Consider the following 12,459-nt stretch of genomic DNA (forward strand, 5'->3'; position numbering starts at 1 on the left):
TAATACTCTGATAAATATTTTGGTGAACAATGATAAAATGGTCTGTTCCGGTGAAATAACCTATCCCACAAAATATTTACAAAGAGGATGACTAATCCAAAAAATTATGACTAGCTGCACAAAATTCTTGTTCGGTATTGTTGTCACTGTGGGAGTTCTTCGAGAACATTGAGAATTTGTTCCCCCTCAGGGGGTTATGGCACATAATATCCAATCCAGTTTGTCCACGTGATGGAGAACTGATTGCACCGGTATCATTACACAACTGAAAAGGGAAAAGCTGAAACATTGGGTAACCTGTCATGCCGGTGTTCCACGACGACTTTGTCCACGTCAACGTCCACGTCATAACTCCTGACACGGTAGTTAGAGAGAGAGAGAGAGAGAGAGAGAGAGAGAGAGAGAGAGAGAGAGGGGCACTACTTCTTCTATCTCTCTTCTTCTTCCCCTTGAATCTTGTTCTTCAACTTCTTTATAGCTTCATGGAGAAAAATGAAAAATAAAAAGAGGTAAAAATCTAATCTTTGTGCTCAGTTTCTTCATTTGATTGAGCCCCCACCATTGATATCATTTCAATCTTCCAAAATTTCCATGGATAGTATGTGATTAATCTCAATTATCATCCTTCAATTATCATGTTTTGTATCATTTCAAATCCAATTGACATGATTCTTGTTTGAATGATTCCAATTTGATGTTATTCTATGACCCTTTTGTATTGAAAATCAAAATTTTGAGTCTTTTTCATACATATTAATCAAGGGTGAGAACTTTGTGTTGTTGTATTTGATGGATAATTATGGGTCATCTTCTTCTCCATATCGTTATCCAAACCCATATGTGTACCCTCCTAACCCTCATCCACCATACCAGCCTATAGCTCCAGGTCCTGATCCATATGCACATGTTCCTTATGCATATCCTTATAGTTCTTCACATTCCTTCAACTATTCCTACCCTAGATCACCCTTATCATCCTCCAATTCTGGTTCATTCAAGTATTCTTACCCTCCTCCTCCTCCTCAATCACCCTCCTCAGCCCCATTTAACCACCCTCCTCCTCCCCAATTGGACTTTCCCCAGCCTCTTCCAGCTTATCCTTATCCCTACCATGTTCCTCCTCAAGGGACTCATGGTTCTCCTAGGCCTTCCCTTTCAAACCATGGTAGTTTTCAACATGGTTCATCTCATCACTATTATCAACAAAATGAGGCCTATTCTTCTCATGGAGACCCTCCTGATGCGCATTTGCGTGCCAATAGCTTCTCTGGCCCTTACTGGCAGGAGACAACAAGCTCCACAGGTGGAGTAGCAGCACAAAGTAGTGATAATTCCAAGCCTTCTAAGAGTTCTGCTTACCCTCCTTTGGATGATCTTATGAGCAGTGTTCGGTTGTCTGATAACATGCCAACTGCTCCTGCATCACCCCTTGCACCTGCAGCGCAACCACTGATGTATTCCATTTCAGTTCCAAAGTTACAGCAGAAGAGAGAGGACTTTTATGGATATTCAAATAACTCCTTTTCGGGTTGGGGATCCTCCTACCCTGGTCAGGTGGATTCATCTAGGCTTTCAGATTATTCAGGCTCATTTAATAATTCAGTGCATGGCCAGAGAATGCAGATTGTTCCAATACAGAATAAAGGATCCTTGAGAGTTTTGCTCCTACATGGGAATTTAGATATATGGGTTCATGAAGCCAAAAATCTCCCAAATATGGACATGTTCCACAAAACATTGGGGGATATGTTTGGTAAATTACCTGGTAGTGTGAGCAATAAAATCGAAGGAACTATGAATAGGAAGATTACCAGTGATCCTTATGTAACAATTTCAGTATCAAATGCTGTACTTGGGAGGACTTTTGTCATTAGCAACTGTGAAAATCCTGTCTGGATTCAACATTTCTATGTTCCCGTTGCACATCATGCTGCTGAAGTGCACTTTGTTGTTAAAGACAGTGATGTGGTGGGTTCACAACTCATTGGCATTGTGGCAATTCCAGTTGAACAAATATACTCAGGGGAAAAAGTTGAAGGAACATTTCCTATCCTGAATAATAATGGGAAACCTTGTAAGCAAGGTGCTGTCCTGAGCCTATCCATTCAATTCATCCCAATGGAGCAACTGAGCATTTATCACCAAGGAGTGGGAGCAGGACCTGAATATATTGGGGTTCCTGGTACATATTTTCCTTTGAGGAAAGGTGGAACTGTTACTCTATATCAAGATGCTCATATTCCAGATGGAAGCCTCCCCAATGTGTTGCTTGACAATGGGTTGTATTATGTCCATGGACAGTGTTGGATTGACATCTTTGATGCCATAAGACAAGCTCAGCGTTTGATTTACATTACAGGGTGGTCAGTGTGGCACAAAGTTAGGTTGATAAGGGATGCTTCTGATAATGCATCAGATTATAACTTGGGTGATCTTCTGAGGTCAAAGTCACAAGAAGGAGTAAGAGTGCTTCTCCTTATTTGGGATGATCCTACGTCAAGAAGCATTTTGGGTTATAAAACAGTAAGTAATATAATATTTCTGTTACATATCCTTGCGTTTCTGTTTTTGGAAGGGATGGTAGGATTTGGTCTGCAATTTTCTGCGTGTGCACATCCTTGCTTCATGTTGTTATCATGAAATCAGAAGTGGGGTGATTGATTCCACAACATATTTTTCTTGGTTACTAGTTTCATACCTCCTGATAAAGATTGTTTCTTTTCTTCCATTTGCTGACGGTGGCCTTAGCTCTTAAATAAATTAGAGCTGGATATCTTCAAAACTTGTTTATGTTTGGACTGGGGACATATTATAACTTTTTTCGTAATATTCTTAAACTAGGATCCTCTGCTTAAAATCTGTCTTGAAAGTTACACCAACATTGCAATTAACTTGTTATTGTCCTTGTCTAGATGGTAATAAAAATAAAATTAGTGACCAGCTAATCCATTCTTTTATCCTGTAATACTTTTTCATGCTTGACCATTGATGTTTACTTTATTTCAAGTAAGATTAAGATTATTAAGTGAGTCAATATGAATATAATATTTATGATTTTCCCTTTAGTTTTAATTATGTGAAACTCTTGAACTGTACATTCAGGATGGTGTCATGGCAACTCATGATGAGGAAACTCGAAGATTTTTCAAGCATTCTTCAGTACATGTGCTGCTTTGTCCTCGCATTGCTGGAAAACGACATAGCTGGATCAAGCAAAAGGTTAGGATTGAAAACTACTATGCTTATTGAAATATTTTTTATTAATTCGTGCTCAATTGTCTACAAATTGTGCTCAAGTGTTGTTTCTCGTTGATGTCAATCAGTCATTCTTTGCGGGATTTAAACTTATGGATTATTATTTTCTTTTGGCAATTGTGTAAGTTTTATCATGCACTCATTACCTCTAATAGTGTTAGAATATATTAAATATATTAGATATGATTAGTCTGATTAGATATAATTAGATATGATTAGAGTCTGTAATTATTCTGATTGTATTAGGTCTGGGCCTTTCATATAAGCCCATTAGAGTCTCTATATATTGTAACCCTCTGAATTAGATCAATACACAACATATTCTTTTATAATTAAGTTGGTATCAAAGCCTCGCCGCCCCCCACTTTCTCTTGTGGTGTTTCTTAGCATAGGTAGGCTGGGTCTGTTGCATTGTCCACTTTTTCAAGCCCAGTGGGCTCTCGTGTGAGGGGGCGTGTTGAGATATATAGTCCCACATTGGTTGTGTGGGCAACTAATGTGGCCTTTATAAGGTCTTGGGCACTCCCACCCTTTGAGCTAGCTTTTGGGGTGGTGTATCCCAAGGTTCTTTACATGGTATCAGAGCCTCGCCGTCCCCCACTTTCTCTTGTGGCGTTTCTTAGCACAGGTAGGCTGGGCCTGTTGCATTGTCCACTCTTCAAGCCCAGTGGGCTCTCGTGTGAGGGGGCGTGTTGAGATATATAGTCCCACATTGGTTGTGTGGGCAACTAATGTGGCCTTTATAAGGTCTTGGGCACTCCCACCTTTGAGCTAGCTTTTGGGGTGGTGTATCCCAAGGTTTATTACAATCTAATATATTTAATATATTCTAACAGTGTGATCCCATTTAGTAGCTTGCCTAATATTTTTAGTGTCATAATCCTGAGCATTATGATTACACTGTATATAAGTGTTTGATGACACAAAACAAAACAATATAGACTTCTTATACAATCTGCAATTGAAGTATTCTGTATTTGTATTGATGATATATACAATGACATTAACAAATTTGCATACAACTTCTGGCAATGCAAATAACTTACAAGAATTTAATGTTGATGCTGTCTGCTTATTCTTAGATACAGTTAGTAGCTAAAAGAAGCATGCAGTATTGATAACATTGTGCAGTAAAGTAAAAAAGAAACCATCAAGGTTCTAATTTAATCAGCTTAGGAACAATAATAGCATCTTTATATGTTATTGTAAAGAACCTTGGGATACACCACCCCAAAAGCTAGCTCAAAAGGTGGGAGTGCCCAAGACCTTATAGACTCCACATTAGTTGCACATACAACCAATGTGGGACTATATATCTCAACACGCCCCCTCACACAAGAGCCCATTGGGCTTGAAGAGTGGAAGATGCAACAGGCCCAGCCTACCTGTGCTAAGAAACGCCACAAGAGAAGGTGGGGGGCGGCGAGGCTCTGATACCATGTAAAGAACCTTGGGATACACCACCCCAAAAGCTAGCTCAAAGTGTGGGAATGCCGAAGACCTTATAAACTCCACATTAGTTGCACATACAACCAATGTGGGACTATATATCTCAACAGTTATCATGTCTACAATTTTGGTTTCAGAGTTCTAAATGGAATTTCTTTGTCTTCTACTTATCAGGAAGTTGGAACAATATATACGCATCATCAGAAAACTGTAATTGTGGATGCTGATGCTGGAAATAACAGAAGAAAAATTGTAGCATTTGTCGGTGGACTTGATTTGTGTGATGGGCGATATGATACTCCCCACCATCCTCTCTTTAGGACATTGCAGACAATACATAAAGATGACTATCACAACCCTACTTTCACGGTAATCTCTAATTTTAGACTCCATTTTGTCGCGTGATCATGACTAACTATATTTTTTCATCAATTATTTGATAAGCAATGGATGAATGGAATCATTTAGGGAAAAACAAAAAAGTAAAAAACTACAAAATGTATGAATCCAAGTCAAAGCATAATCAAGAAATATTTGTGCATTCTTTTATGGGGAAGATTTAATTTTTGATCATTATATGTTGTTGTGTGGATTTTCAGTGCAGCACGCATTGAATAAAAAGATTAGCACTGTCCAGTCATGTGATAAGCTTATAATATAAAAATATCTCTATCCAAATGCCTTAATTGCACATCTAATTTTTGCCTACAAAAATCACAATTTATGGAGATGTTCTGCTATATAAGGTTTAGAAGTCAAGCAATTTAAATCTTGGTGGAATCTGTAGCTAGGAACCAATAAACTGCAATTTCTAAATATTATTGCTTGAAACAAGAATACTTTATTCGTATGATATGAGTTATTTCATGACAGGGTAATATTGGTGGTTGTCCAAGGGAGCCATGGCATGATTTGCATTCTAAAATTGATGGTCCAGCAGCTTATGATGTTTTAACTAACTTTGAGGAGCGCTGGTTAAAAGCTTCAAAACCTCATGGTATAAAAAAGTTGAAAATTTCATATGATGATGCTTTGCTTAGGCTGGAAAGAATTCCAGATGTTATTGGCATGAATGATGCTCATTATGTTGGTGATGATGATCCTGAAGCTTGGCATGTTCAGGTAATTAGTTATTTAATGCTGAATAGATATTTCGATTTTCTAGGAGCAATTCTTTTCTCATTTACTCTAAAATGAAATGATTGATTCTGTTTACTTTGGAATGTAGATATTTCGTTCAATTGATTCGAATTCTGTTAAGGGATTTCCAAAGAATCCAAAAGAAGCAACTAGCAAGGTGAATGAAAGCTTTGTGTTTCAAATTTTCTTTTTCATGCTTGGTTTCAATTCATCAGATTTCAACCAACTTGTATTATATGTACTATGAGAAGGTAAAATGTTAATTGTATATTTACAGAACCTAGTATGTGGGAAGAATGTGCTGATTGACATGAGCATACATACAGCATATGTGAAGGCCATTCGTGCTGCACAGCATTATATTTATATAGAGAATCAATATTTCATCGGGTCTTCATTCAATTGGAGTCAACATAAAGACCTTGGTATGGAACTCCTCTTTCTGCATAACAGTTGCTTATGCTTGAATAGGTGCATCTGGTACTATCCTCAAGATTTTGTAGAACATAAATTAACGTGGTATATCAGCTTTGGTTTGGATAAATCATCCAAAGCCAGAATTCAGTATGGAGAATTAATCATTCAAAAATTTAATTGAGTAACCTACAAATTATGTGTAGAAAAACAATCTTTCAGATGTGAGGTATGCCATCTAGGTGGATTATATACATTGAAGGCTTTGGAAGCTACTCAAGTATGTAATAACTGATATATCATATTGTTTGATGGTTTGCAGAAAAAGCTCATTGAAAATTAAATTATAGGGATGCTCATGAGAAGCCTCTATCAGCTGTATCTTTTCTATGTTCTCTATCATATACTGGATGAAAATGCATTGTTAATGAGGTGTCACATAAATTTATCTTGAAGATCTCTTTTTTTTTTTTTTAATGTTTATTTTCATGTTTTGGCAGGTGCTAATAATTTAATCCCAATGGAAATTGCTCTAAAGATTGCTGAAAAGATAAAAGCAAATGAGAGATTCGCTGTGTATATTGTTATTCCAATGTGGCCAGAGGGTGTTCCAACAGGGGCTGCCACACAAAGGATTTTATTTTGGCAGGTATGATTCAAATTCAATTTATAATATGAAAGTCAAATATTATATTTGGCAAGGATTTGATTGAACTTTTGAATTGGTTGGCAATTACAATTGTTCACTCTTACATCAAATTTCGTATCAGGTCTATCATTGTCATATTAGATCATTTTCCTATTTTATTCTCTAATCCTTTCTCCCTAGTGCAAGTGGCTATTTTACTGAAAAAGATTATAATGTATAGTCAAGCAAAATATCCTTGTCACCTCATAATTTTAAAGAGTTAGAATAACTTCTTTTTATTTTTCATTTAATTATCATTATTTCGTAATTCCAAACTACTATGAGGTGTGGAGGAAAAAAGAAATTGGAATCTCTTAAATTATTCTTAAACTAAGATATCTTTATGGCCTGTCAAATGAGTGGTACGGCTCAGTTGTTCAAAACTTTTTGTTGCTTGATGTCAAAGGAAAAAACTATAGCACCTGTGAGTATTTGGTTAATGCATATGCTAATCTGGAATTTTATTATTATTATTATTTTTTTGCAGAATAAAACAATGCAAATGATGTATGAGACAATATACAAGGCTTTGGTTGAGGTCGGGCTTGAAGCAGCATTCTCTCCACAAGACTATTTGAACTTTTTCTGTCTTGGCAATCGAGAGGTCATAAATATGCATGACAATTTCAATGTGTCAGGATCTCCTCCCCCAGCAAATAGTCCACAAGTATGTTACCAACACCCCTTGTCCCTTGTTCTCCTCTTCCCAGTTAAATTTCTTCTGCTGCTATACCCCATTTATATCATAAATCCCATATTGTGAAACAAGTAAGTCCATATAAAATGCTAGACATCTTGTACCAATGTGAGAAAAAAAGAAAAAAAAGAAGTGCTTCTAGATAGCTGTTTGATATGTTAGCATGTAAACTGCTCCTTGACAATCAGAAAGTAACAAGCTGTTATATATTAGATAGTGCTCTATCCAAGTGTCTTAATATTTTGTACTTAATTTCCTGAAAGCTATTTTTGAGACATTATTTATTATAAACATCTTGATAATGTTTTTTATGGTATGCAATCTCTATTTAGTGAATGCACTAGTAAACTTTTTGTATGGCTGTGCTCTATTTCCAGGCAGCTAGTCGAAATAGCCGGCGTTTCATGATTTATGTTCATTCAAAAGGAATGATAGTTGATGATGAATATGTGATATTGGGGTCTGCAAATATCAACCAACGCTCTATGGAAGGCACGAGGGACAGTGAGATTGCAATGGGAGCCTACCAACCTCATCATACTTGGGCAAGAAAGCAATCTTATCCACATGGACAAGTGAGATTTTTCTACAGCACTGGCCACTAATATTTGCTTACTGACTTATTTTTTATATAACCAATTTCATGTTTCTATAGTGGCTTTCAAGCATAAAAGATGAGGTTTCAAAACATCATTAAATATTTAGTAGTCATATGAAAATATCATATCGAATTCCCTTCATTAAATTCCAATTGAGAGAGAATAAAGTAAGGGGTATAACTCAATGCCATCAAAACCAATGCTTAAAATGCAGAGGACAAGTCACTTCCATCAGAAATAAAACACTCATCACAACTATTTTGGGGTTGCTGAATGAGATTTTGTATGCTTAATAGTCAACTACTATTTATCAATAAATTTACAACCATGCAATTAATTCTAGTAGTCAGACCATATTCTCTTCCTGAGAGACTGTATATGGAATTTACACAAAAAGAATATTTTAAGTGATAGTAGTTTGATTTTGATTTTGATTTTCTGCATATATGTTTGGAATCCATTAACCTGACTCTAAATCTTTATGAAACTATACCATGCAGATCCATGGATATAGGATGTCACTTTGGGCAGAACACACAGGAACCATTGAAGACTGCTTCTTGCAACCTGAGAGCCTTGAATGTGTGCGAAGGGTTAGAGCAATGGGTGAGGTTAACTGGAACCAATTTTCAGCAAATGATATAACAGAGATGAGAGGGCATCTACTCAAATACCCAGTAGAAGTTGATCGGAAAGGCAAAGTTAGATCCCTTCCTGGCCAAGAAGAGTTCCCTGATGTGGGAGGAAAAATAGTTGGATCATTTCTTGCCATGAAGGAGAATCTAACCATTTGATGAATTGATTACTTTGAGTCTTTCACATTCTGCTGGTCATTAGGATAAGATGTATGTAAATTACAAAATAGAAGTTAAACAATTTTGAAATGCATGATAGTTGAACAAATACAATGTATAGTCATAAACAGTTACAGGTTATTCTTTTTCCTTTCTTAGAGGATTAACATACGACCACATTCTTGATTATCATACTAGCATATATATCCAAGAAAAAAACTTCCCAAAACTCAGTCTGGGATTTGTGCCTGTATACTTTACCTGGAATGCTCTATATTTTGTAACATAGTCCTACTATGATATGACAGCATCCTTGCTTTGTTATGCTCAAAAAATCATGATCTTGGTTTTGTTCTGTTAATTGATTTTGGTGATTAGGTGTCTTGTAGTTTATCTTTAGCTATTTTTCCTCCCCCATCCGAGGCTGCTTGATATATTGTCAAGAGTATTATCAGGGGAATATCACAAACTATTATGACAACTATAATTTTCTATTCTAAACTGAATTTTGTTTTGAGCTTCCATTGACAATATAAACAGCAGTTTCAATTTGGAAAGAAACGAGAAAAAAAAAATCCGAACCTAAAATTGGTGAATTAAGTGGCAGTTGTAAATTTATGGCCCCACACCAGGGGCATTGTTACCTCAAGAATAGGTTTTCCACCTAAATTTATAAAATCAATTAATCTTACATTCTTATAACTGATCAAAAATTTAACATTATAAGTCCAAAACACAGGAACCATACAAGGACCATTGCCTTGGCTGTTCAGCTTTTGAGAAATTTCTCCATGCATTTTCTTGAGAAGACACCATACTAGTAAAGTCCAAGTAATGATGTATGGATACAGTCAAATTATAGTGATACTTCATGGGACGTTTACAAGCTTTGCTCGTCTATTTCTCTGATCAACTTCCACTCGAAGACCAAGTGCAGCAATTTCAGGCACATCAGCAGATCCCTGGAGCTCCAATTCAGCAACAACCCTTTGGTTCTCTACATTTCCCTCCAACAAATTCCTCACAGACCATATGCCCCATTCTCTCAGGAAAGGATTATCTTCATCAGTAACACACTGCTGCAATAGCAGTAGAATTGCATTCCTATGCCGGATTTCATCTTGCGCATGCTTCCTTCTATATACACTATTACCAATAAGTGCAACTATGTCTCGCCTAAAGCCCTTGTAAGGACATGGTTTAGAGGAGCAACTAGCACCATCATGATTCTCAAATTGTTTGATTCCTTTCCTGATTATTGCTGGAGGTTCAAGATCCCCAAGCAAAGATAAACACAACTCTATGAGGCCATATGACAATAGCACATCAACAATATCCTTTGCATCCTCCCTAATACCTCTCTCACTAACTTGCGCACAAATGTCCCTCAATATAGTAAGAGAGTAGCCAAGAACATCAACTGCAGCAGAGCCACTAGGAAGACCAGACTTTCCTCTCGTTGCATGGTCAAGAACCCCAATAGACTTCTTGAATATTCCAAAAACAAACAACGCAACATCCTTCGAAACAGTAACATCTCTGATCCGCTCATTCATGATATCGGATAGGATCCGCAGAAGAAATGCTTGTTCAGATGAAAACTGATCATCTATTAACTCAGTATCTTCACCCTTAGGAACATCCATAAACCGTAATTTAGAAAACAACACAGTCAATTGAGATTCTTCAAGGCAGATTCTTGAAAGGAGTAACTTCAACCAATCCTCACCAAAACTAGCTGGTTCAGTAGCAACCAATGAATAAGAAAAGAGACAAGAAAAGAAAGGGAAAAAGAAGAAGAAGGCATCAGTGTCATAAGTTAAAAATCATCCTAACCCTATGTGACACTCATGACAACAGACACACAGAAAAGTACACAAGCAACAAGCAGCGCCGCCGCCGCCACCACCACCACCAACATTGTCCCCTAGGTGTAGGCTACATAAATCACACAATGCCACTGTGTTTTGTCAAAAACCAAATTTTCTATAAGGCCATTTAAATCAAGGGATAGAATCACAAGCAAAAAAGAATAAACCAATGAATAACGAAAGAAAATAAATAAATAAATTAATAAAATCATTGCTACATCTTAAAAACCCTCATGACCCACAATGACAGCCTAGAAAGCACTAAAGCAAATACATAAAACAACTCACTAACCTGAAGAAGCAGTTCTCACAATTTCTGCCATTACAGGCCAGCCATCATCATTGGACAGCTTTCTAAACCATTCAGGGTTTCCATCACAACATGTATAAATCACCATACACAATGGATCACAAGTCTCCTTGGTGCCAAGTCCAGCAAGAGACACAAACCCAACCGGGTAGAGCTCTTCCCAAATAGCACGCTGATGCTCTTTCCCAGCCAAAGAAACATTAGCCAGAACCTGCAGACCCCAACGAACCAACCCATGATCAGGGCCTGAAGAACCAGCCTCTGACCTCAAAACACTTGAAACAACAACAACCCCATTAAGCTCAAGAAACGAGTTCTGGTTTGCAACTTCCCCAGCACACAAGTTTCTGAGGAGTTTGAAACACAAAGAGAGAATATGATTATGATGATGATGATGATGATGATGATGAAAAGCATGAGTCAGTGACTGAACTATATTGAGCACTGCAGGGAGAACCCTTTTGGAAGCAAGGTCCAAACGCCCAAAATCAGATTTTGAATTCTGAATGAGAATCTCTAAGGAATTTTCCAAGTTAGAGGAGTTGGAAGCACCAAAGAGTAACTGAAGGGTGTCTTCTGATATGGGGTGCTCCAAAAATGGTACATCAGCAGCATCATCACCCATTGCTTGATTGAAAAATAAGAAGGAAAAAAAAATTGAAATTTCAAAATAAAAATTGGATTTTGATGAAGAAATCGAACACCCCACAACCTGTGAAAAATAATTCGCAGGAAAAAACCCACTATCTAATTAGTTGCGATTGCGGCGAATCTGATTGAGCGGAGCGAAAGCTGTTCAATGGCGAACCGAACCGAACCGGATCTGTAGTTGAATTGTTGAACAATTGTATGACTTAGACCGGTTTTTAATGTGGTTAGACCACGCAATATTATTATTCAACAAATTTGATTTTTGAATACGTTGGATTATTATCACGGGGTTGTATTTATAATTTATTTTTTCATTCATTTTTTATATAATTATTTTCGTTATCAATAAATCAAAATAAAATTAACGTTATAAAACGATATCAAGAGAATTATTGAATTATTAATTTAATAATAATAACATGATCGTGAAAATTTGTAAGTACAAAAATTATGGGATATATTTTTCTTATGTTGTAGGAAAATAATTATCTCGTGTTATAGAAATAAAATTACAAATGGGATCCACAAATAAGAGGAAAGAGAAAAGAGAGTGATAGGACCCAACCTTTTTGTGTGTGTAAGAAAGTTGTT

The 12,459-nt window shown here is 36.7% G+C and overlaps 2 protein-coding genes across 5 annotated transcripts; one reads left to right on the forward strand and one right to left on the reverse strand.

The window, feature by feature from the left end:
- The first annotated feature begins 438 nt into the window (after positions 1–438).
- Positions 439–9,295, forward strand: LOC133311646 (phospholipase D gamma 1-like). Of its 4 annotated transcripts, none has more exons than XM_061512721.1 (11): positions 439–2,523; positions 3,103–3,219; positions 4,879–5,073; positions 5,578–5,826; positions 5,933–6,001; positions 6,122–6,269; positions 6,759–6,907; positions 7,434–7,617; positions 7,861–7,872; positions 8,025–8,218; positions 8,743–9,295. In XM_061512721.1, exons 1-11 carry the CDS (start codon positions 790–792, stop codon positions 9,034–9,036), a joined length of 3,345 nt encoding a protein of 1,114 aa, XP_061368705.1. In that variant the 5' UTR covers positions 439–789; the 3' UTR covers positions 9,037–9,295. The 4 variants fall into 4 exon arrangements, with proteins under 4 accessions (XP_061368705.1, XP_061368706.1, XP_061368703.1 ...); XM_061512722.1 differs by lacking the exon at positions 7,861–7,872 and having other exon boundaries at positions 439–2,083; positions 2,159–2,523; XM_061512719.1 differs by lacking the exon at positions 7,861–7,872.
- Positions 9,296–9,624: 329 nt separating this feature from the next.
- LOC133311648 (uncharacterized) lies at positions 9,625–11,935 on the reverse strand. The gene is made up of 2 exons (XM_061512724.1): positions 11,200–11,935; positions 9,625–10,774 (listed from the first exon to the last, which is right to left on the reverse strand). Exons 1-2 carry the CDS (start codon positions 11,840–11,842, stop codon positions 9,906–9,908), a joined length of 1,512 nt encoding a protein of 503 aa, XP_061368708.1. The 5' UTR covers positions 11,843–11,935; the 3' UTR covers positions 9,625–9,905.
- Positions 11,936–12,459: the final 524 nt, after the last annotated feature.

This window comes from Gastrolobium bilobum, unplaced genomic scaffold (assembly GCF_033153095.1).
Source record: "Gastrolobium bilobum isolate Gb01-03AN ecotype WA unplaced genomic scaffold, APGP_CSIRO_Gbil_v1 utg159150, whole genome shotgun sequence".
In the NCBI taxonomy this organism is placed as follows: Eukaryota; Viridiplantae; Streptophyta; class Magnoliopsida; order Fabales; family Fabaceae; genus Gastrolobium; species Gastrolobium bilobum.

Coding starts and splice junctions, on each gene's coding strand:
- LOC133311648 (XM_061512724.1), bottom strand. CDS start 11,842: ATGGGTGATGATGCTGCTGATGTACCATTTTTGGAGCACCCCATATCA. Junction 10,775..11,199: donor TGTGAGAACTGCTTCTTCAG/GTTAGTGAGTTG, acceptor CTACTGAACCAG/CTAGTTTTGGTGAGGATTGG.
- LOC133311646 (XM_061512721.1), top strand. CDS start 790: ATGGATAATTATGGGTCATCTTCTTCTCCATATCGTTATCCAAACCCA. Junction 6,270..6,758: donor GAGTCAACATAAAGACCTTG/GTATGGAACTCC, acceptor ATGTTTTGGCAG/GTGCTAATAATTTAATCCCA. Junction 6,908..7,433: donor AAAGGATTTTATTTTGGCAG/GTATGATTCAAA, acceptor ATTTTTTTGCAG/AATAAAACAATGCAAATGAT.